Here is a 25,702-nt window from a genome sequence, read left to right on the forward strand (position 1 = left end):
AAATTTTTTTAACATAAGCACTGAGTTTTATATTAACGTAGTACCAATACTTTACAATCAGTACTTATTCAGTGTATTATTATTATTAGCATCCATATGTTTGGCTTGACACTGTGCAGTCAGTTTTAGCATTAAGCAAAATGTGTAGATGGTATAATTAACTCTCCTGAAACATACAAGAGAGTCAGTCCCCCCTTCAATTTAATTGGATAAACAAAGCAAATCTCATTTACATATATGTAGTCTCAAATCTGATATTGCTCCCTGTAATTTAAGGAAGACATACAATAATTTTTTTTGCCTACATACTTATTCTCAAATTCTACATGACTGAAGCCGGGTGCAGTGGCTCACACCTGTAATCTCAGCACTTTGGGAGGTCAAGGCAGATGGACCACCTGAGGTCAAGAGTTCAGGACCAGCCTGGCCAACATGGTGAAACCCCATTTCTACTAAAAATACAAAACACTAGCCGGGCATGGTGGCTCAAATTCTACATGACTGTAGTTCAGCTAGTTAGAAGTAATATATTTACCCGGAAAGTCCTGACATAAAATATTCTACTAACTGAACTTTTTTCTAGATTTTATATTTAATTGTATGCATATTTATTTTTAATAATGTGCTGTATTAAACATATAACTAAACAAAATTTGACTTTTACCTTTGGCAGATAAAGATCTTCATTTTTAAAATGTTAAATATTTATTAGACTGTCAAAATGTAGAAGTCCACAGCGTCTGAAATATTTACAAGCATCTTTGAAAAGTTGTGAAATTTTCTAATTCTAATTAGAAATTTATTATTTAAAATAATAATTTATTAATTAAAATAAATGAAAGAATGTTTAGCCAGTAGGCATATTCTTTAAGTGATTTCATTCATTAAGGTAGGGTGGAGAGTGGCCCAGCCTAGATGCTCCAGGTTGCAATGCTTAGTGAAAGCCGTTGGTAAAATACAAGGATGAGAAGAAAATGTTTAATAGTTGATGAGGACACCACCTTTTAGTGTCTAGGTGGCAGCTGCGTCTGAAAGGCAAGAATATGAAATAGACTGTGTCACTGTGATGGGAGTTTCCTGAGTCTGTTTCCTGCCACGTGGTAACATATATAGAACATGTGGCTGGTAACAGTGATTCAAGTATGAGGACTGAGAAGACAGGGAATGTGGGGGAGGTGATTTTGAAGGAATAAGTCCTTGAGTTCATGAACATGAAGCATTCCACTCTAGTGAGAAATCTAAATTAGGAAATATCTGAAGTTTTAAAATACACATCTATTGTTACTGATTCTGAAGTATCCTCTTCTTTCATCTGTTAATATCCTGGAGAGAACTGCATTGGAACAGCCCAACGAACATGGGCTTTATTGTCACACATCCTGCTCAGTAGTAAAGCAAGGTCTGTAGCATTGAATGAGTTTCACACAGTTTCTGAGAATAGTACCAGATCTACAAAGAGAGGACAGTAATTCACACCTTAGCTGTTGTAAGAGCGTGTTAATATGTATGTAAATATGTGTAGAAAGTGCCTGAAACATAGTGAGTGCTCAGTGTTTCATAATTGTATTTATCTGTTTGACCTTTGTGATACCTCCTTACCTAAACAAAGTCACGGGTTTAGTTTTTAAGTCTGAAAAGAGGAACGAGAAATAAATAATGAGGAATGTCTTTTTTACAGGTCATATCTGAGGCATCAACCAGCTAAAAACTTGGTAAGAAAACTATAAAATTTTGTCAATGGACCAAATATATAAAATCACTCAAGTATTTTTCCTTTTCTAGAAAGTAAGGTATATTTGGAAAAAATATGGCTGCCCTCTGAGGCTTGACTTCACAGAAAAGTTTCAACCTGTGATTCAATTGTAAGTATATTCTCATCAACATTTTTAACTTATATTGACAGTTTCAAACTAAGAGTATGAAAACAAGACTAATCGATCATGCATCTAACAACATGTATTTCTGACTCTACTCAATATATGCGAGACTTAGTTTTCAGTACAAGTTATACAAAGCTGGGCTGTGATGGTCCCTGCGTGTTGAGGGACGTTACCGTTTGGCAGCTGAAATTTCAATGGGTAAGAGAGCTGAGAGCCTGCCGACTCAGGGAAGCCCTTGCTTTACCCCCTCTAAATCTCTCCCCAGGCTCCTACCAGCACCCCTACCTGTTTGGTAGGAACTACCTTCCCCAGGTGATATAACTTCTCTTTCCACAAGCCAATAATAAGTGAAAACTTATAAGAAAAGAAACTAGATTGCCAACAAGTACATTGAGGTCATTTCAAAAATATTATCCCTAACTCTATTTTTTTTTTTTTTTTTTTGAGATGGAGTCTCGCTCTGTTGCCCAGGCTGGAGTGCAGTGGTGTGATCTCAGCTCACTGCAAGCTCCACCTCTTGGGTTCACGCCATTCTCCTGCCTCAGCCTCCTGAGGAGCTGGGACTACAGGCGCCCGCCACTACGCCTGGCTAATTTTTTGTATTTTTAGTAGAGACAGGGTTTCACCGTGTTAGCCAGGATGGTCTCGATCTCCTGACCTCGTGATCCACCCTCCTCACCCTCCCAAAGTGCTGGGATTGCAGGTGTGAGCCATTGCACTGACCATCCGTAACTCAATTCTTATAAACAATATTTCAGCCAGGCACGGTGGCTCACACCTGTAATCCCAGTGCTTTAGGAGGCTGAAGCAGGAGGATGGCCTGAGCCCAGGAGATTGAGATCAACATAGGCAACATAGCAAGACCCTGTGGTTACAAAAATTAAAATAATTAGCCAGACATGGTGGTGTGCGCCTGTGGTCCCAGCTACTCAGGAAGCTGAGAGGGGAAGATCACTTGAGCCCAGCAGGCAGAGGATGCAGTGAGCCAAGACCGCACCACTGCACTCCAGCCTGGGCAACAGAGTGAGACCTTGGCTCGAAAAACAAAAACAAATAATATTTCATAATAAAAATATGACTGAAATGCTATTAGGAAGACTTTTCCAAGTGATTTAGTATTTGTTTGCTTTCCTCTCTGACTTTATTCTTATATTTTTGGTTTATTATTATGGAAGTTATACAGCTTGTTACAAAATTTAAAATACAGAAAAATATGAGGTAAACGACTCACATTTCTAAATTTTTTGCTATTGTAAATAAATAATAGTGAATATCCGTTCATGTACATGTTTGGTCACTAGTCCAGGTATGCTGTTAGGATAGATTGCTGGCAGTAAAATTCCTATGTCTACAACACCAACAAAATGTTCTTGGTCAAGGCTTTCAGCTTTTGGGGACCTCTTAGGCTGCAGACAGCTTCTGAGATCTCTCAGGATGGGTAGGTACAGAAGTAATCAATAAGACGCTCCAACTTAGTTTTGTTACCAGAACTTTTCCCACTGGGATCCTGCAGGCCTCTGCTAGCATGGTCTGGCCCCTACCCCTTGCCCGTGGCACTTCTAAGATGCTACCATGTGCCCTTTGCATCTTAAATCATACTCCAGCAGTCCATCTGTCAGAGCTCTCCATGCTCTCCATGCTCTCTGGCTAATCTGCTTGCTTTCTTAGTTTTGATCTTCTTCTAGACACCTAATCATGCCACTGCTTTTCCTGGGCACCCAAAGCACTGCTTTCCCTACTAGAGGCCTAGTGTGTTTGTGTTTTTGTGTTTGTTCGTTTATGTAATGCTTAACCGCCCAAGGTTAAAAAATCTTAATCTTCTCTCTCAGAGAAGTGCACACTTCCGTTCATCATTGCTAAACACCTACTTTGCACCAAGAACTGTGCTAGGCCCTGGAAATGGAAAGGTAAGTGACAGGATTTCCACCCTGAAAAGCAGAAGAGTCTGATAGAGCAGAGAAACATATGCACAGATACGCTGAGTGTAATGATAGAATGGAACAGTGTGGGTGGTTAAGATTGAAACGCAAAAGATTCCAACCCAGCTGTAAAGAGAGCGGGGCTCTGGGAAATGTTCCAGAAGACTTGCATTTGAGCTGAGTCACTGAGTCTTAAGGATAATGAATATTTTGCTGGAGGCAGAAGAGGGAAGGAGAGAAGTGAGTAGAGTAATGTTGAATTCTGCTGGGTCAGTCTTTCAAGTAAAACAGATAGTTGGAGGAAGAAAATGTATAGTTCAAACGGCGTGATGTTGTTGAGGCAAAAATTAGTCACGAAGTCTCAGGAGAAGAGGCCGGGAAGCTAGCTAGGTGGATTCCAGACCATGGAAGGCCTTCTATCAAGTCTTATGGTGGAATGGCACGATCAAATATTTGCTTTAGCTAGTTCTTTCTGGGAGAGGCGTAGAAGATGAATTTCAGAGAAACAAATCTGAGTAGGGAGACCCGCTAGTCACTGTATTGTTAGTCCTGGTGAGGTAGGAGATCAGCGGGACTTGTTCTCACAACCCTGCCGATCAAAACAGGATGTAGCCAAGAAACTGGCCAAAACCAGCTAGCACTTAGAGTTATAATGCATTTGCATAAGACATTCCCACCAGCACCATGACAGTACAAATGCCATGGCAATAACTCAGAAGTTTTCTTATATGGTTCCAGAAAGTCCCTGCCCCCCTTCTAGAAAATTCTTGAATAGCCCTCCCCTTATTTAGCATATATTTAGGAATAGGTATAAGTATAGCTAGCCAGCTATCCATGAGTGAGTGCTACTCTGCCTATGGGATAGCCCTGCTCCGTCTACAGAGCAGCCATTCTGCTGTACACTTCTCTCTAATAAACTTCTTTCTTTCACCATCAGCTCAATCTTGAATTCTTTCCTGAGTGAAGCCAAAAACCTCCCAAGCTGAGCCCCAAGTTTGGGGTTCACCTGCATCACTAGGAGGAGAAAAACAGATGACTGAAATAGCAACAAGGACAAAGAAGAAGAATCCTGTATATAAGAAAATTAGTGATTAGACACACCGGGGCCTGTCGGGGGGTGGGGGCAAGGGTAGAGAGAGCATCAGGACGAATACCTAATGCATGCAGGGCTTAAAACCTAGATGATGGGTTGATGGGTGCAGCAAACCACCACAGCACATGTGTACCTATGTAACAAACCTGCACGTTCTGCACATGTACCCCAGAACCTAAAGTAAAATTTAAAAAAAAAGAAAGAAATAAAATGAGTGATTATAATAGGCAGGGCTTGATAATTGATAGATGTGAGTGGTAAGGGAAAGAGAATGTGGAACATGAATGACTCAAAGGTGACACCAGTTAGAAGGGATCCTCCACAAACTTCCACCACCATATCTGTCCATCCTCAAGCAACTGTACCAGGAACTCTGTCTGCCTTCCTGTCACTATGGATGAACTGTCTGTGTATCTGTCTAAGGCCTGTCCCTCCATTTGTAAGCTAGATCCCCACCGGTTTTCCTAATCAAGAACATTGCTCCTGAAATTCTCCTTCTTCTCCATCATCAACTTTTCCCTCTCTACTGACTCATCCTAGAAATATACAGGTCTTTCTCCCACCAAAAAACAAAGCAAAACAAAATCAACAAACACGATCACAAAAAAACAAACCAAAAAACCCTGTCTTGACTCTGCTAGCCCTTCAGCTTCTATGGTCACTGTCACCAACTCTTCTCCCATTCTCTCCCAAATCGCCCTCAGTCTGGCCTTTGTGCTCACCACTCTATTGGCACCGCCAGCCAACATGATCCATGACCTCCATTCAGCTAAACCGATGGTCAATGCTCAGGTCCCACCTTCCTTGATCTCATTAACAAGAATTGACATGGTTAATCATTTACTCCTACTTGAAATATTTTCTTCATCTGGCTTCCAGGATAGCTCATTCTCCTGTTTTCCTGCTTCCTTGCTGGTAGCACCCCCTTAATTACTTAGTTCCTCCCTGATTTCTTTTTTTTTTTTTTTTCATGATCTGAGATTTTGTTTTTAATTTTCTTAAGTCTTGTGATCACCTATAATTTATAATTTTGTATATAACTCCTCTACTTTAATCCTTCTAATAAGTTGGCAAAGCGACATTGCCAATCACACATACACAGGAATTCTACAGTTTTAAGTTTTTGAATGGCTGTTTAATGACAATCCTAAGTTAAAAGGCTGACTTAGTAAAGAGTCTGAGAGTAAAGCGTAACTTGCTACTATTTCTTATCACACTGACTTTTAAAAGATGACAAGCGTCATCTATAAGTGTGAGAGGTGTTTTTATTTGATATGACACATAAGCCATTAAAATGCCCTTCAATAAGTAAAAGGGAGCATTTTAGATACAGGAAATTCTAATTAGACTGGCAGAGTTAAGACCAAAAACATAAACATTGCGACCCTTCAGCCCTTGCCTTTCACAGGCAAATGAACACAAATTTAAAAAACAAAAACAAAAAGAAAAAACAGGTGAGTCTTGCTTGGTTCTGAGACAGGGCAAGGATTTTCCCAGTATTAAAATATATTCAAATAACTAGTTATACACATCTAAATTAAAAGCCAGTCTCCAATAGGTTTGGGGATGGCATTCTCGCCTTTGTGAAAAGTTGAGCATTATTCAAGTCCAATCATATCTTTAGAAGGAGAAACAGGGATAGCATTTACTGAGTGCGAATTACTGTCAAAATTCAAAAAAACTGATCATATTCATTTAACCAGAAGCCAGTCTTACTTATCAGGGCTGTCCAACAAAAATATTCTGCCAGTTATACATGACCTGAATTCTGGTGTATGAGATCAGTTACACTACAGTACACATAAAATAATGAGACAATTCTGGTTTGTGAGTAAATAAGGCAGTGACCAAGTCTTTCTGCCTTCTTTTTAACACCAGTGGAGATCATTTTTGTTCCAGGGATGTACTTCTTGGGATTCTCCAATTGCTCCTTCCATGTCTCCTCTCTGTAGATGATGCCTTTGTTCTTCTTGGTGTCTGTGTACGAGAACCCAGCCACTCACCTTCTTCCACCCACAGAGACCATGGAGACTGGGCCCAGTCTCGTGCTTGCCTCCCTTTTCCACGGTGTGACACTGGACACACTTCTAAACAAAAATATTTTTGCTTTTTTCAACATCACCCATATTTAATTCTCTCTTTCGTCGCTCGCATGCACTACAAATGTTCCCGCTCAGAAGCGGGACACCTGGCTCTCTCTCTCCCTGACCTCTTAGTGTTGGAATGCCCCAAGGCTCAGGGATTTCTTTTCTTTTCCCCATCTCAGCTTCCTCTCTGAATGTCGTCATCCAGTCACATGGGCCTGGATGTCTCAATATATTGATATATCCCAACACTGCACCTACAGCCTGACCATCTCCCCTTGTATCTGTCAAGTATGCTTAGGCTATGCTGCAGTAACAAATAAACCCTAAAATCCCAGTGCCTAACTCTCCATGTCATCATCTGATATGTAGAACTACATCATCCGGACGCGGTCTCTCCTAGCTCGCCGCCATGTCTGGGAAAAAGGCTGGAGGATTGTATGGGATGTTTTAAAGGCTCAGAACTAGAGGTGGTTTCCAGCTACATCCCATTATCCAGAACCTATTGTCGTGGCTCAAATCTAACTGCAGGGTGGTCTATAAAATGTAATCAGATACAGTTCCTGAACCCCAGACTCACACATCCACTGAGATGTTAAATACACATATCACTTTTCCACTTAGATATCAATAGATATATCAAACATAACCTGTCCAAAACCGAACTCCTAATCTTCCCCTCAAAACCTGCTCCTCCAGTAGCCTTCCCCATTTTAAGTGATAGCAACTCCATCCTTCTTGTTGATCTGGCCAAAACTGGAATCTCCCTGACTCCTCCCTCTCTCATATACCCTACATCAAATCCATTAGCAAAGCCTGTTGGGTCTATCTATTTGTCAATGCCTGCTGTTACACGGACCCAAGCCATCATCACTGACCTGGATTATTACAACAGCCTTTTTGTTGCTCTCTCTCTTTCCACTCTTGCCTCCATATAGCAGCAAGAGTAGAACCTTGAAAACAAAGTCAAAGGACATTGCTCCAAAGCTCAAAATCCTTACCATGGAGTAAAAGCCAAGCCCAAGCCCTTACAGTGACTCCCAAGGTTCTGTTTGATGTTCTGCCTCTGTTACCCTTCTCCGATTAAACGTCACCTCACTCACTCAGATGCAGCGAGTGGCTTCCTTACTGTTCCTCAAGGGAGAGTAGTTTCTACGAAATGGGGAGAACAGAAGCCAGACTGCAGGGGATTTGCAAAATAAACGAGAAGTTTACAAGTAGAGGCAAAATGTAGTCTACAATTTTTCAGCTTTTGGCTGGAAAATAGAAAAAAGAGACAGGAATTTCCCTATAGAGAAAAACACAAAATATAACCTGGATTTTTTTTAAAGAGGAAGATAGATGAGCATGTTTACAGTTTGAGGATAAAGAAAGGAAGGTTAAAAATTAGTCATTCTGATTATAGTAATATAGCAGACTGAGCTAAGTTGAGTCACTCCCTACCCGTGATAGACACGTCATCCTGGATAAAACATAACAAAAATATTTTGTACATAACGAAACTTGAAAGAAAGAAGGTGCACTCTGCAGAAGTGAAGAGAGAACTGAAAGTCAGAGCAACGCTCTTCAGCCTGCCTGTGTGATCCAGGGGTATTGGCCCAGGATGATGGAACTAGAAATTGGAAGCTGGGTTTTCAAGCCCCTGTGAGGCCAAGAGGCTATTTTGTAAATTCAGGATATATTAAGAGCTACCTAGTCCAAAAAAAGAGAGAGAGAGAGAGAGAGAGAGAGAGAGAGAGAGACTGACTGGAAAACTCTGCTTAATGCCCAGGTCAGCCACAAGGAAGGTTGTAACCTACATGAATTTGTAGGCAAAAACATACCTCCTATAAGAATAGGAGATGTCCACCAAAATGTCCACCTCAGGCCTCCTATGGATGTGGATCTGAACTTATACCTAATAGGAATAGAGTTTAGTCACAGAAAGTGCCGCAAGAAAAATGAAGCTAAAAATTATCAAGTAGACTTGAAACCCCTAAGCAAACCCCTTGAAACAAAGGTAATTGGAAAAGCAAATCCAGAGACATAATATTCTTACTGGAAAAGTCACCACCATCAAAAAATTGATCATCTAAATTTACAAACATTTAAGGAAATGGACCCTCATGAGGGCAAGTCAGCAGATAAAATAAGTGAAAAATGAGCACACAAAACAAATGCTTAAAAATAACAGAACAATCTGAACAATATAGAAAATGTGTTCAAAATGAATAAAGAGGAAAAATAAAGTAGAAACCATAATGAAATAATATGACTATGAAAAGAAAGGCATATTTTTAAAAATTTGAAATTCTAGACGTGAAAATGTAGTCATTAAATTCAAAATTTTAGACACAATTACAAACCAGATTAGATACAAGTGAAGAGAGAATTACTGAAAAAAGAGAGATGTGGAAATTAACCAGGATGCAACACAAATAGGTAAACAGATAAATAAGAAAGAGGCTAAGAAACAATTTCAGCAGAATGACAAATTTCAATATGTGCTTAATAGTTTTTTCCAGAAGGGGAAATTACAGAAAATGCGTTGAAAAGAGAAGCAACATTCAATGAAAAGAAAGAAAATATGAAAACTTTTCGGAATTTAAGGCCCAAATCATAAGGTTGAGGATTGGCATGAAGTCTCAGATACCTCAGAATGAAGCCATAAAACATCAAAGAAAAAGGGAAAATCACATACACTGTCATACAAATAAGACAGATTACCTATAATGGAATGTCACCTAGACTGACAGATTTCTCACCAGCAAAATTAGCATAAATATAACTGGGGGTCAGATGATTAGCCATGAGAATGGGCTGAGTAGGGAAAGAAGAGAATGTAGGAGAGAAATGCTGTGTGAGAAAGCAGGGAGGGCCGGGCGCGGTGGCTCCGCCTGTAATCCCAGCACTTCCGGAGGCCAAGGCGGGTGGATCACTTGAGGTCAGGAGTTCGAAACCTCCCTGGCCATCATGGTGAAACCCCGTCTCTACTAAAAACACAGAAAGTAGCCGGGCTGGTGGTAGGTGCCTGTAATCCCAGCTACTCGGGAGCCTGAAGCAGGAGAATCGCTTGAACCCAGAGGTTGCAGTGCACAAAGATTGTACCACTGCACTCTAGCCTGGGCAACAGAGTGAAATTCTGTGGAAGGAAGGAAGGAAGGAAGGAAGGGAAGGAGGGAGGGAGAGAGGGAGGGAGGAAAGAAGAAGGAAGGAGGGAAGGGAGGAAGGGAAGAAGGAGAGAGAAAGCGAGAAAGCAGGGAGGGAGGAAGGAAGGAAGGGTGGGAGGGAGAGAGGTATTGGGGAGCTGGAAATCTCTACAAGGTCAAGGGGCAGATGACAGGACAAGTGGGGGATGGGAGAGGGTGAGGCGGGAGAGTAGTCTACTGGAACGGCACTCTTTGGGATTTTTGTGGCAGCATTTGTTTGTGGAAATAACTTATTTGTCTCTGCTACTACGAATCACTTGATCAAACCTTTTGCTTCCAATTCTCCTAAGATAATGAACTGAATACTAGAGGCCAACGACAGAGGGACAGATCAGTAAGGCCCGCGCCCAGTTCCACTGAATTATAGTGTACGTAGTTGATAACTGGGCATCCGATCAGGTATTCATCAGAGGTGAATTTAGCTGCTCACTTTGAGACTCTGGCAGACTCGAATCAATTAAGCTTTGAGAATCAGTGGCATCAGCGGCAGGGGTGGCCACTGGGAAATTCGCCCATAGTCTAGGCCTCTGGATTATAATAAATGCCTTATCGTTACAGGGAATGGCTCAGGTACAAGGCTTGGCAGAGTTTGACCAATAAAAGGACGATAGATTCACTGTCCAACACTCATAAGAAGGAAGCCAGTCCTGGGAGTGTGATCCAGCTGGGAACCGAAGTCATCACAGCTGGATTCAGAGTCCCAGGGCTGGCCTCACGCTTACGAGCATTTGATGATGAGTCTATTACTCTCCAATCCCAAACTAGAATTTAGTGCCACAGAAGCAACCCTGGAGGAAACAATGGGGCAGGATTTCTTTGTTACCCTGCAGGGAGTTCAGGAACAGATACTGTGGGTGTTTTAAGGGTCCTGAGGATTCGCTTTAGTCAGGTATGGTAAGATATACAGACGCGGAGATGACCGTCAGGAAGGAAGTGTATTATACATACAGATCCCTGGAAACTGGGGGCAAGGCACGCCCCACGGGGCCACACGTGGAAATGCCAGGGTCAGTCAGGAGGCAGAGGGAGTGAGGGGGAAATGTGGGCAGAGCCTCATTGCAGTTTCTGTGGGAAGGAATAGGAGAGGCAGGGTAAGCACGTTTGAAATTGGCTACTTTGAATAATTTCAGTGGGGCTCTGGGGACTAGGGACTGTCCCTGGTTGTGGGGTGTCTGCCTCTGGGGTGATAAGGGTAGGAGGATAGTAGCCCAGGGCTACTAGTAAAGAACCCCTTTCACAGGCAGGGGCTCCCAGAAGAGTTGTTTGCTATCTCTAGGAACTGGCTAACCTTCCGCAGACCCCCTAGAGAGAGCACGGCCCCAGAAGTTATGGCATCAGAATACAGGAAATTAAAGTCATGGTTAGTGCAATGGGATAGCCACAAGGATTTGTCTAGCAGGTTTGCAGGTCCACGGAGAGGTCTCTTTCCCAGTTCCCAAAATGGAACTGCCATCGTGGGGAGGTTACAAATCGCAAGGAAGAGTCGCCAACTGGTAACATTTCTGCATTTCTGAGGCTTAATTAGTGTCATACCCTACATTAAAGAACATTCATGAAAATAAGCCATGCTTACATAGACAAGTATTTTTTCAGATATTTTCAATGATATAAATTAAACATCATTATGAAAGATCTTTACAAATCTAGAAATTATGGGTCATGTAATGTACACTTATTGCCACTAGATGGCACTGTAGCGTGTTGCTCTTGCGAAAGATGCCAGCTCAGTTCAATTAGGATTTTTTTTTTTTTTTTTCAAATAAAACTTATGGCTTGCAACTAGTTCTTAATAATTTAAGAATCTGGCCAGGCGTGGTGGCTCACACCTGTAATCCCAGTAATCTCAGTGCTTTGGGAAGCAGAGGCGGGAGGATGGTTTGAGGCCAGGTATTGAAGATGAGTCTGGACAACATCGTGAGACTCCCCATCTCTACAAAAAATCTTAAAATGTACTGGGTGTGGTGGCACATACCTGTAGTCCTAAAGTTAGGAGGATCCTTTGAGCCCAAGAGTTAGAGGCTATAGTGAGCTATGATTGTGCCACTCACTCCAGCCTCTACAACAGAGCAAGACCCCATCTCTAAATTACCTATAAATAGTAATAATTCAATAGTCTGATGACTTTTGGAAAATGCAATCAAACATTCTGTTTTTTCCAAAGCTCCTAGAATTAGAGCTTAGCTAAAGCCTGACCCAAATCTCTGAAACTATACAAAACTACGCGTATGCCTACACATGTGTGTATTCGTCTGTTGCAAAAGGGTTCCAGAGCTCTCAGTAGAGTTTTCGAATTCTCTGTGGCCTTCTTCCCTATCAGAAAAGACGCCAAATACCAATACTCCAATCCCTAGCTAGTCATGCTGTTTGAGAACTAACCTTCTGAGTTCATCGCTCTATGACTTCTCAAAACTAAATAGGATGGAAAGGTACCTATTCTCAGGTACCACTTTTTGACATTTAAAATTTTTGTCCCCAGTTTGTGAGAATGGGACTATAAATGCTTTTAATAACAAGGGTTGGGTGGTAGCAAGTTTAGCAGACCTAGAAAGCCAGATACAACTGCGAGGTGAAGCCGAGATGGGGCAGTGCGTCAGGAGACACTGTCAAGGACCTGTTATTTTGGATGATAGACACAGAGAAGTGAGTGCAGCAAGAAGTTCTATCAGATGGAGAAGGTGGGGCGACAGTCCCAGAGCCAGCAGCCTCGAAACAAGTGCCTGACACTAAGGTCCTAAGTGAAATTCTACCCAACGGGCAGGGGGCACAATTTCATTCAGAAATATGGGAGTAACTGATGGAGAAGGAAAACGTGCAACCATTCTTACGGTCACAAGTTCTGGTGTGCAAAGGCACGACTTTATCAACAACTGAACTTTTACCTCTGAGCTCAAGCCTCTGTGTTCACATGGTAGCAGGGAGAAAAATATTAATATGAAGCACTACAGCTCTTTTGAACACTCACTGAGTTTGAGGTAAATAAGCCCAATCGGGCCTGTGTCTCCAGCCCCAGCATCAAAGCAGGGGTAGCCAGTCCATCTTTGAGTCCCCTTGCTGGTGTCTGCTGTTGGTAGAAGTTGTCGTCCATTCTCTGAGCATGGGCTAGGCGTGACTATAGATCCAGGGAGCGTACAGGCTACGTCTGCTTCTCAGTCCCACCTCGACTTACCGACACCCCCGATCCTTCCAGACTCAGCCACACCGTCCAGCTGGTTCCTCCTACGGGGATCTGCAGCTTCCCCGTTCTCATCACAATAATTCTGTGGTTTCATTCTCTAGTACGTCTAGTAGATAATAGGCGGCCAATGAATATATGAGCTAAAGGACACCAGGGCATCCTGCTCTGCCCTTTCTCCATCCATCACATCCTGCCATCCTTCTCCCTGCTAACACCCATGACAGCAGTGCCTAAGCTGCCCTCACCTGATCAGCAGATGGACCCTGTCCAGTGAAGAGAACTTAGAGTTCCAAATGGTCAAAAAGTAAAACATTTCTGCTTCGTTACTATCAGGTTTTATTTTGAGAGGTGAATGAAAGAACATCTGTTTATTTCATCCAGCTGTCAAAAGACACCTAAACAATAGGTACTGTTATTATTTTACAGAAAAAAAAAAAATCAAGACTTCAAGAGTTTAACTCCCCCAGAGTTACTTTATCACTTTATGAAGTGATAAAGACAGGATTTAAACCTCAGCACTTCTGACTCAGAAGTTGGAACTCTTAACCCCTCTATTTTATATTAAACTAGTATCTTTCTGTTTGTTGTTTCTTTCAGATTTGATGATAATGGCTACGTTAAAGATGTTGGAGCAAATTTCATAGTGTGGGAAATACATGGCAGGGATGACTATAGCTTTAATAATACTATGGCACAGGTATGGCATCTTTGGATTTAACCAGAATTTAGCATGCAACTAGACAATGTCTTTCTGTTTTAAATTTATAAATTAGCAATCTAAGGCAAATAGAATAAGGCAGCAGTGGGTAGGAAAAAAATCACCTCTAGATTAAATTATATGGCTACTCAAATTCATTTATGAAAAAAAGAAGTTGTTGTCACATAAGACAGACATAAAGGGGTCAGAAAAAATAAAATAACATTTATAGTAGGATGACGCAACTCTGAGTCTTCTTTTCCCTCCAAACTGTATTCAGTGCTTGAGTATTTATGGGTCTGCCTTTGGCTTTAGGACATTTATCACTTTTGCACTAAGTCAAATGGACACTCTGGGCTTCGTCTCACTCGGCTTCTCAGCATCATTTGACCCCACTGACTTTGACTTCAATGTCCCTACGCTCTGCTGATTTCCTTCCACCCTCCATGACGGGTTGCTCTGGGCTTCCTTGGCGAATCTCCCTTATTCTGCCCTTTCACTTTGTAGGCCACAGCACAGTGTTCTTACCACTCCCAGTCAACACGTTTCCCCTCCCTGTGTGGGCCTTTCTGCCCTGAGGACCTCCTGTCATGATGGGGCCTCCTTAGAAGTTACCAGCACTGATTTCTTTTTTTTTTTTTTTTTTTTTTTTGAGACGGTGAAACCCCGTCTCCATTAAGAAATACCAGCACTGATTTCTAATATTCCCCATAGATTTCACTCGGAAAAAAAAAAAAAACAGGGATGGCTCTTTCCAAAGTAATGTTCTTATCTACCAGACACCTTAATCATCCAGAAGTATAACCCACTTAGATGGCAGCCAAGAGAACTGAGTTCCACCTGCCACTCCCCAGAGTATTGCAAGAATTCTTTCTTTTGTTTTTTGTTTTTATTTTTGTTTTTTTAAGAGTCTCGCTCTGTTGCCCAGGCTGGAGTGCAGTGGTGCAATCTCAGCACACTGCAACTATAGCAGCCCCCATTAAAACTACATTTAAGGACGGGGCATGGTGGCTCACACCTATAATCCCAGCACTTTGGGAGGTTGAAGCGGTACGATCGCTTGAGCCTAGGAGTTTGAGACCAGCCTGGGCAACATAGTGGAACCCCTTCTCCACACACACACAAATTTTGAATTAGCCTGGTGTGGTGGTGCACACCTATAGTCCCAGCTACTCAGGAGGTTGAGATGGGAGGATCGCTTGAACCCAGGAGGTCAAGGCTGCAGTCAGCTGTGATCATGCCACTGCATTCCATCCTGGGTGACAGGGCAAGATCCTGCCTCAAAAAAAAAAAAAAAAATGCATTTCAGTTCAAACAGTTTACTCTCTGACCTCAACCCCCAATCCTTTAGCTCTCTCATCGTTATTCACACTACTCCAGTCTCCTACTTTGTCTCACGCAACCTGGCCATCTGCTGTATTGAACCCTCTACTTTCTCCTTCTCTCTCTCTCTCGTTTCCTCCCTTCCCTTCCTATCCAGCGTGAGCTCCATAGTTCAATTCTCCAGCACCATCTTGCCAATATCGATTTCTCTGTGTCTCTATCTCTATCTCATTTTTCCCAGTATTCTTTCTGCCTGCTGTTACGGCAGCTTGAAACACCCATCTTTCTGCTTTATCCATGCCTGTATCTGAGTTGCTCAATTCCTATCTTGGAGCTGATCACTTTCAGAAAAAAATTACAGCACTTTGGGAGGCTGAGGTAGGCAGTCACTTGAGGTCAACTCCAAGACCAGCCTGGCCAACATGGTGAAACCCTGTCTCTACTAAAAATACAAAAATTAGCCGAGTGTGGTAGCATGCGCCTGTAATCCCAGCTACTCAGGAGGCTGAGGCAGGAGAATCATTTGAACCCAGGAAATGGAGGTTGCTATCAGCTGAGATCGTACCACTGCACTCCAACCTGGGCAACACAGCAAGATTCTGTCTCTAAACAAATAAATAAATAAATAAATCTTAGAAAATTATGAATAGATAGAAACATCCTTCACCTATTGAAATATAGATATAAAAATTTTAGCAAACATTATATTTAATGGTAAAAATTTGAAAACTTTCACTTGGAAATTAGGAACAAAACAAGGATGGCCGTTGTCACCACTTCTTTTTTTTTTTTTTTTTTTTTTTTGTTAGAGACAGAGTCATCCAGGCTGGAGTGCAGTGGCGTAATCTTGGCTCACTGCAACCTCTGCCTCCCAGGTTCAAGCGATTCTTCTGCCTCAGCCTCCCGAGTAGCCAGGGTTACAGGCACACGCCACCACACCCAGCTAATTATTATATTTTTAGTAGAGATAGGGTTTCACTGTGTTGGCCAGGCTGGTCTCAAACTCCTGACCTCTGGTGTTATCACCACTTCTATGCAACACTATTCCTGAAGATCTTTGTAATAAGAAAAAAATAATAAAAACAAATAAAAGGTATAAGAATGGGAAAGAAAAACATAAAACTGTCATATTCACGGATGACACAACTGTTCATGTGAAACAATTAGAATTGATAAGTGAGTTTAGAAATTCTCCCAGCCAAGCACATGCCTGTAATCCCAACACTTCCGGAGGCTGAGGCAGGAAGATGGCTTGAGGCCAGGAGTTCGAGGCCAGCCATGGCAACATAGCGAAGCTCCATCTCTACAAAAATTAAAAAACTAAAAGTTAGCCAGGCATGCTGGCACACGCCTGTAGTCCTAGGTACTCAAGAGGCTGAGGCAGGAGGATCACTTGAGCCCAGGAGCTCGAGGCTGCAGTGAGCTCTGATCTCTGCACTGCAGCCTGTGCAACAGAGTGAGACTATCTCAAAACAAAATTCTCTCAACACAAGATCGATACACAAAAAATCAATTGTCAATTATTCCTCTGTTTACCAGCCAACGTTTAAATAATAAAAGTTTTAAAAAGACAAAATTTTCAATAGCAACGAAACATTAAATACTTAGGAATAAGTTGATATGGAAACTTCTACCTCCCCACATACATGTGCAATCTTTTGACAGAGTGGTTGTTTACATGAAGCACAGACATGGAAGTCAATGATTGAACTTAACAAGCACCTCCCCCTAGAAGAAGTCTGGGGCCCTGAGGTAAGAGACACATTGCCTTGCAAATTGTTTATTTGGAATAACTCATCTGGCATTTTGCTCTTAACAAAAACTTGATGGAAACATTTTGGATTTAAATTTGTTTGGGTAAACCAAATCCTATTTTTATATTGTATTATGGTATATTTAAAATGCTTCATCTTAATTTCTGTTTGATCTTTTTTTGGTTCTGTGTCGCTATTTTAATTTTCACTGCTGTAAATATGTGTTTGCAGATTATTAAATATCTGTTAAACATGTGAAAGCATCAAGAGTGAGTCTTTTTAAAGACTACCTAGCTCCCTTACTTCCTCAGTCTTTACTGAAAAGTCAGGTCATTGATGAGGACTTCCCTGGCCACCATATGGAAAAACTTAACCTTCACTTTCATGATAGCCCATATTTGTCCCTCTCTATTTTCTTTCCTTTTTTTTTTTTTTTTTTTTTTTTTTTTTGAGACGGAGTCTCTCTCTGTTGCCTAGGCTGCTACGCTGGAGTGCAGTGGCACAATCTCAGCTCACTGCAAGCTCTGCCTCCTGGTTTCAAGCAATTCTCCTGCCTCAGCCTCCTGAGTAGCTGGAACTACAGGCGTGTGCCACCATCCCCGGCTAATTTTTGTGTTTTTAGTAGAGACGGGGTTTCACCATGTTGGCCAGGCTGGTTTCAACTCCTGACCTCAAGTGATCCACCTGCCTCAGCCTCCCAAAGTGCTGGGATTACAGGCTTGAGTCACCACGCTCAGCCTCCCTCCCCTATTTTATTTAATCTCATTAGCGTTTATAACTATGACACGTTACATAGCCTACTTTCAAAATCTTGTTTATTTTCTAGCTCCCTTACTAGAATGTAAGCTCCATGAGGGAAATTTTGTTTTGTTCACTGCATCTGATGCATTGTAGGTGCTCATTAAATATTTGTGGACCAAATTAATTCATTCTAGATCATATGCCTATTATAAAGAGTACTTTTCTACTATTTAAAAATCATAAGGGGGCCAGGCACGGTGGCTCACACCTGTAATCCTAACGCTTTCGGAGGCCAAGGCGGGTGGATCACTTGAGCCCAGGAGTTCAAGACCAGTCTGGGCAACATGGTAAGACCCCATCTCTACAAAAATTAAAAAAAAAAAAAAATAGCTGGGCACGGTGGTGCATGCCTGTAGTTCCAGCTACTCAGGAAGCTGAGGTGGGAGGATCACTTGAGCCCCGCTGGCTGAGGTTGCAGTGAGCCATGATCACGCCTCTGCATTCCAGCCGGGGTGACACAGTGAGACCTTGTCTCAAAAAAGAAAAAAGATCAAATTAAAAAATAAAAATCATAAGGAATTAAACTGGTAATTAAATCAGTTAAAAGAAAACTTATCCTCCTGAGTTTTCATTGAAGGACATCCAGGGGTCTGGAGTTAGGGATAGGTATAAATGATAGGTGAGGATGATATCCCCATATCTGACAAAAGGCACCTAAATATTCTAAGATTCTGCCGAAATAACATACTCCAAAGAAGCAGTGAGCTCACTGGGTAATTGACAACCATGAAGCCTGCCGCAATCGGTATGATACGGTACAATGGTTCTCAAACTTGAGCATACATCACAATCGCCAAGAGACCTTGTTAAAGTAGATGGCTGAGTCCCACTCCCAGAGCTTCTGATTCAGCAGGTCTTGGGTGGGCCCCAAAAATTTGCACCTTGATGATACTGATATGCTGATCTGGGGACTGTTGAAGAACAATTGAAATGGTAGCGTACAGTCTAGAAAGACTCTGGAGTGCCCACGCCAGGCCCTACATATTCGATTCTACTGCATGAGAAACTTAAAGCTCCCCACTGAAAGGGTGAATTCAGTCTGAAGTCCGAATAGAACAGAAAGCAGGTACCTGCAAAGACGAGTTATGTCCTCGTGAATGAGGCTACTCTCACTGACGGGTGTCATTATTACGTTGTATCTTAACTCAACATGGCAATCAGGGCTGCTTTCCTCCTGAAACATATACCTGCAACGAAATAGAAAGGCTTCCGGTCATTGGAGCCACACTGATTGCTACATAGTCCTTCTGATTCTAGAAGGATGAATGACGCCTACATTTAAAAAAAAAAAAAATCAGGGAAGTAGCTCTGGGGACTGTACATTCTTAGGGAAAACACTGAAGGACTCATAAGCAAAAGTGGCATTTTCACAGGTTCTCCTGGTAAGGTTGGAGGTTGAGAAGGAAAGGGAGAATATGGGTACTGACTGCTTGTCTACATCCACACAATACAGAATCGGATTTGAGTTTCTCGAAGTGGCTGAAGATACTAGACAGGGAAGTCCTTGGCTAAAAAGGCTAAAAATTGAGTATAATGCATGAGGCTAGGGGAGATTTGTTTTTTCTTTTCCTTTTTTTTTTTTTTTTTTTGAGACAGAGTTTCACTCTTATTGCCCAGGTTAGAGTGCAATGGCACAATCTCAGCTCACTGCAACCTCCACCTCCCAGGTTCAAGCAGTTCTCCTGCCTCAGCCTCCCAAGTAGCCGGGATTACAGGGACGTGCCACCACGCCTGGCTAATTTTGTATTTTTAGTAGAGTCAGGGTTTCACCGTGTTGGCCAGGCTGGTCTCGAACTCCTGACCTCAGGTGATCCACCCGCCTCAGCCTCCCAAAGTGGTGCTGGGATTTACAGGCATGAGCCACCGCGCCCAGCCAGGAGATTTGTTTTCTAAGAGGCTGGGTGGTTTGATCAAGAGGGCTTTCACATGAAAAAAGAAGGGGGAAAAAACAATAATGGCAAGGGACGGGGGAGTTTTAATAATGTAACAGGAAATATCAGGCAGTGATATCTTTCTGGCAGCGACACAGAAAAAGAAGCAAGAGTTAGCAGGTATCATCATTCACATTAGGAAATAACGAAATAGGAAACAATATAAATATTCCTGTGTGTCTATATACAAAAATACATAATGACACAAGGCTATTAAGTCTTTGCTGGCAATGCTTTGTTGTATGATATATGCACAGCGTCTGAACATATTTGGAATATACCACGTCCTTTTCCAATTAAGTTCATGGACCTATGTATTAACTAACTTGGTAAGACAAGTTTCACAGTTTATTTTTGACCTGGAAGAACGCTTCACCAAAAAATATAAGGTATTTTATATTTTCAAGTGGGGATACATTAAAAAATGAGTCTTTTACTTATTTTTCATTAACCCAACATATTGTTTCATAAAAGTGCTACAGACCACAATGGCAGAAAGGTAGACAAAGGCAAGAAATGCTAGAAGAAACAGATTTTTCAAAAAGCAATGTCAAAATGATTTTTGGAGTTTATCAAGACATATAGTAATATTTTCAAATTAAATATAATCAAGAGTTTTAGGGATGCCACTTATGATTAAAATGTAATTATAGAATAATTCACCTACATAAAATAAAATGACCTGCTAAGAAGGGAAATAGAGGAATTTTCAGTGAGAAGGAATTATTCAGCCTTTATCTCTCCCCTTAGAATAACTAGTCCTGGTCTGTGTCCATTGAGGCTTCTGTTCCTAAGTTCCCACTCCTGAACCTGGCCTTTTATCAAACGAAGGATGCAGTGGCCTATACACAAGAATCCTTCAAAAATCCTTCTCTGGATGATTAGTCAGTTCTGGTAGTGTGTTTTGAATTTTTGTCCCTTCCAAAACTCATGTGAAAATTCCATCTCCAATGCGGCAGCATTGAGAGGGGGAGCCTTGAAGAGGTGATTGGATGATGAAGGCAGAGCCCCCAAATGTGGATTAATCCATTCACAGATTCATGGATTAACGGGATAATGGATTCGTGGGTTTCACGGGAGTGGGACTGGCAGCTTTATAAGAACAGGAAGAGAGACCTGAGCTGTCATGCTCCGCCCCCTTGCCATGTGATGTCCTGTGACACTTTGGGACTGTGCAGAGTCCCCACTAGGAAGATGGCCCTCAGATGCAACCCTTCAACCTTGGACTTCTCAGCCTCCTTGGAAAGGCGTGAATTCCTTTTCCTTATAAATCACTCCGTTTCAAGTATTCTGTTATAAGCAACAGAAAACAAACTAACACACAGTGAAAGCCTCCTCGGCTCAGCACAGGTTGCTCAAGCTGTGTTCCTGGAGCTTCTGCAGCTGGCACCACCCTGCACGTGAGTCAGTCTCCTGAGTCCCTCCCCTGCTGCCTGGGGGTTTCCTTCCCGGAAAGATGCCACAGACGGGGCAGGTATGGCAACATGGGCATGCAACACATTTAGATTCTTTATAATGACTCTAACTGAAGCCAAAGGATCTATGGCAAGTCTGTTTTCTCCGAAAATTCCTTGACAGTACAGGTCCATACAACTCTACGCACAACAAAACTCTGTCCGTCTGGTGATCTCCTCCTTTGCTTTTTATACAAATATCTTCCAGACTTTTCCCAGAGGTCTGTCAAAGTAGAGCTGGACACATGTGTTCCCTGTCCCTGGTTACTATTTACTTCCTCTGCTCTTTCACATCACAGTTTCATTAACCCGAGGAGGGAACCCACAGCCAAGGCAACCAGCCAGGGGCGCACACACAGCCGAGTATCAAGTGGGCCTTCTGCTCCATTTAGTCAGACTGGGTTTTTGGCTCTACTCATACTTGTGGTTACCAGAATATAAATGGTAAGCCAACTTCTCCTCCTGATCTTTTTTTTTTTTTAATTAATTTTTTATTTCCATTTTTACCATGTAATATATGCATGTAAAACTCCTCCTCATCTTGATGGCCTATGCATATTACTCTGAACTCAGTCGTGTAACATGTTACATTTTTTTCTGGAATGCATTTTAGCCTAAAATTTTATTACTCCCAACAATTGTCCTTCAACCTGGCTGGGGCACGGGCACTCTGATGAGCGACCTCTAAACATTCCTCTCATTGTTGCAGCCCTCATTATTAATTCATATTCCTGGGAGAGAACTTGGATTGGTAGAGTTGCCCTGCCACCACCTCAGTTATGTCCTGGGGTTGGGAGCAAAAGAATCTGTGCCTGTCAGCTTCTGGAATGAAAGGTGGGGACTTGGAATTACCCTCACTCTGATGATATCCAAGAGGAATCAGCATTCTATTAAAAATGATGATGGACTCTGGACAGACAGAAAAAAAAAAGACAAATATCCACAAACATTGCTCTCAGGAAGAGGTGCTACTGGAATTCTTTAATTAAAGTTATACTGTGAAATTAGCTACAGACTTTGATGACTATTTCATCTCCTAGAATAAATGAAGAATACAGTCATACATCACTTAACAATGGGAACATGTTCTGAGAAATGCTTCGTTAGGCAATTCTGTCATTATGCAAACATCATAGAGGGTACTTACACAAACGTAGGCAGTGTAGCCTACTATATAACTAGGCTATGATAGAGCCTGTTGCTCCCAGGCTGCAAACATGAACAGCACATTGCTATACTGAATAATGTCAGGAAGTGGTAAGTATTTGTGCAATAGGAATTTTTCAGCTCCATTGTAATCTTATGGGACCACTATTGTATATGTGTTCTGTCAGTGACCAAAACATTGCTATGCAGTACACGACTGTAATTGATTATTGGAATGGAAGTAATAGTATGTAGGATATGTCTGTATCCTCACATTTCATGATATCCAGGTAAGTAAGGGCAGGCATAATCAGAATTGTACCTCACATCTGAATAAAACAGTTTTCAAAAATTTCAGGCCAAGTATTGTGGCTCATACCTGTAATCCCAGCACTTTGGGAGGCTGAGGTGGGAGGATTGCTTAAGTCCAGAAGTTCGAGAGAAATCTGGGCAACATAGTGAGACGCCCATCTCCTTTAAAAAAAAAAAAAAAAAAAAAAGGTAAAGAAATTAGCCAAGCTTGGTGGCACATGCCTATAGTCCCAGCTTCTAGGGAGGCTGAGGCAGGAAGATTGCTTGAGCCTGGGAGATCGAAGCTTCCGTGAGCTGTGATCATGCCACTGAACTCCAGCCTAGGTGACAGAGCGAGACTCCATCCCTAAAACCAAAACAAAACACACATTAATTCAATAAATGTATCTTGACTACCGTGTGCCAGACTGAGGATATAGCAGTATGCAGTAAGCTTCCCTCTAGAGCTTACCATTATTGCCATCTAATCATGATAACATTTTCATCCACGGAGTTGCCATGAGGAAGTCTCTTTGAGACTGTGCAAGAGCTGATTCATCACAAAGCTCTACTGACTAGAAAGTTGTTCGTGAAGGAGGAATGTTTCAAGATATGTAGAAAAAAGAAAAATACCATTGTCTTAGTACATGTTGTACTGCTATAACAGAATGCCAGAGGCTGGGCAATCTATAAAAATAGAAATTGATTGGTTCATGATTCTGGAGGGTGGGAAGTCCAAGATCAAGGAGCTGGCATCTGGTGAGGGCCTTCCTGCTGCATCATCAGATGGCAGAAGGCAAAAGGAGAGAGAGGGTGAGGGCGAGTGAGAGGCCAGGCAAGGCGGGCTGAACTCATCCTTTTATAAGCAGCCCACTCCACGATAACGGCATTAACTCATTGATGAAGGTAGCGCCCCTGTGATCCAAACCCCTGGTTGGCCCCGTTAGACCTCACTTCCCATCTCAACTTTTGGGATCAAGTTTCCAACACGTGAGCTTTGAGGGATGCATCCAAACCATGCAACCTTGAAGGATGTTGATAGACAAAAGCTCAGACACATCCAAAGTAATGACCTTGTAAGGCTTCCTGTTTCCTTCAGATGAGAAGCTTTCAGAGAGCAAGAATGGCAGAGGAAGAGTCCTTTAAGTAGGGTGTGAAAACATACAGGATCTAAAAGAACCCAGCAGCAATGCCATGTAATAGTAAGATCAGTATCTGCAAGTTTTAATAATCATTTGCTTTCATTGCGTTTGTTTTAACAGAGTAACCTTTAAAAATACAGGCTGGTTTCATCTGTGTTTTTTAAAAGGCAGGCAGGAGACACTTTGTATCTTGAGACCCATAGAAAGACATGGTAATGGTAATGGGGCTAAATGGAGATCCTAGGGGAAGATAAAAACCCAAGGATGTACGATCTTGACTGTTGTGTCTGTACCTTGTGATCGAAATCGTTTCTGTCCCCACTTAAGCATCTTTGGAGCATTTTGTATTTTGTTGATTTAGAAAAATAATATGCTTACATATTCTCAACACTCTAATTTAATTGTTTATAAATACATTTGCTTTCACTAAGCATCACTTTTTATCAAATTTTAACCCAGTGTAACTCTTAAAAGGCTATATAGAGCACTACAGTGGTAAAATAGAAGGGAATAGCCATTACATCTCTAAATAAGTTTTCAAGATAAATGAGACTATAATTTTGCTTATCAGAGCCATAAAATGACCTTAAAATTTTTGTCTTTGTTTCTTGTTCAGAACTATATACACTGTTTTTCTTATGCTATGGGAAAACCAGGAGACTTAAATCAACCATACGAGATTATCAACAGTTCTAATGGCAACCATATATTTTGGCCCCTGGGCCATTCTGGAATGTATGTATTTCGTGTGAAGATCCTGGATCCAAACTATAGGTGAATATATGTGTTACTGTAATAGTGTTAGCATTAGTTCTTCAAAATGAAATCTTCATTTTTTTAATTTGATGCATCCTATACATTCAATCATTGTTATTCTTGTTATTTACATATTTGCTTTTTCATTTTGTAGCAATCACATGAAACATTCTATGTGGGTAGAAGATTTTATGTTAAGTGTTAATTAAATTAATCAATTTACAGTTACATTCTGAGGACTTTCCTGGGTTCAGTTGCCATGAAAGATCCAAATATAAGCACAGTCTCATCCTTCAAAGTATTTACAATTAAGCTGCCTGGAGAAGGAGGAGTGGGGGGAGGGGTACACATAAAAGCCAAGAAAAGTTAAATCAGAGCAAAATACAGGAGATATTTTTCAAATATAATTATTTGCATTATTGACAGGCACAATAGTAATTCAGAGATGGGAAAGATTAATGCTCTTTTGAGCAGTAAAAGAAAACTTTCTGGGGAACACAGAACATCAGTAGAATTTACGTTGCCAGAAGACTGGGACAGAGGCTTCCAGTGAAAGAAATCACACTGATGACGGAATGCAGCTAAATGTTAGCAAAAGGTTAGCATATTGTCTACGGCCTGTGGAGTCACAAAGGAAGGCAAAAAGTGCCCTGAATGAGGAAGGTAGAAAACAAAGGAGGGAGACAAACTTACAACAATTCATAATGTTTAAGTAAATTTCAGCCCATGTCCTAGAGACCTTCATTAGTGTCTTCACAAGGAAAGCGGTGTGATGAAAGCATAGTTCAAGGGAAATTAGCCTGAGAATAGCATAAAGAATGGTACGGAAGAAAAACAGGCCAGGCGCGGTGGCTCACATCTGTAATCCCAGCACTCTGGGAGGCTGAGGCGGGAGGATCACCTGAGGTTGGGAATTCGAGACTAGCTTGACCAACAAGGAGAAACCCCGTCTCCACTAAAATACAAAATTAGCCAGGCGTGGTGGCGCATGCCTGTAATCCCAGCTACTCGGAAGGCTGAGGCAGGAGAATCGCTTGAGCCCGGGAGCCAGAGGTTGCGGTGAGCTGA

General features: G+C 41.7%; 1 protein-coding gene across 4 annotated transcripts in view; it reads left to right on the top strand.

Moving 5' to 3' along the window:
- CATSPERE (catsper channel auxiliary subunit epsilon) overlaps window positions 1–25,702 on the top strand; it is a 181,102-nt gene that overhangs the window by 132,436 nt on the left and 22,964 nt on the right. For 3 of the 4 annotated variants that reach the window (XM_025391765.1, XM_025391780.1, XM_025391790.1), the window contains 5 exons: window positions 1,679–1,712; window positions 1,783–1,862; window positions 13,937–14,036; window positions 17,025–17,111; window positions 24,495–24,652. In XM_025391765.1, coding sequence (XP_025247550.1) covers window positions 1,679–1,712; window positions 1,783–1,862; window positions 13,937–14,036; window positions 17,025–17,111; window positions 24,495–24,652 — 459 coding nt within the window. The remainder of the gene's footprint in view (window positions 1–1,678; window positions 1,713–1,782; window positions 1,863–13,936; window positions 14,037–17,024; window positions 17,112–24,494; window positions 24,653–25,702) is intronic. The other variant, XM_025391772.1, reaches the window with a different exon arrangement.

The sequence above is a fragment of the Theropithecus gelada genome, chromosome 1 (assembly GCF_003255815.1).
Source record: "Theropithecus gelada isolate Dixy chromosome 1, Tgel_1.0, whole genome shotgun sequence".
Taxonomy (NCBI): domain Eukaryota; kingdom Metazoa; phylum Chordata; class Mammalia; order Primates; family Cercopithecidae; genus Theropithecus; species Theropithecus gelada.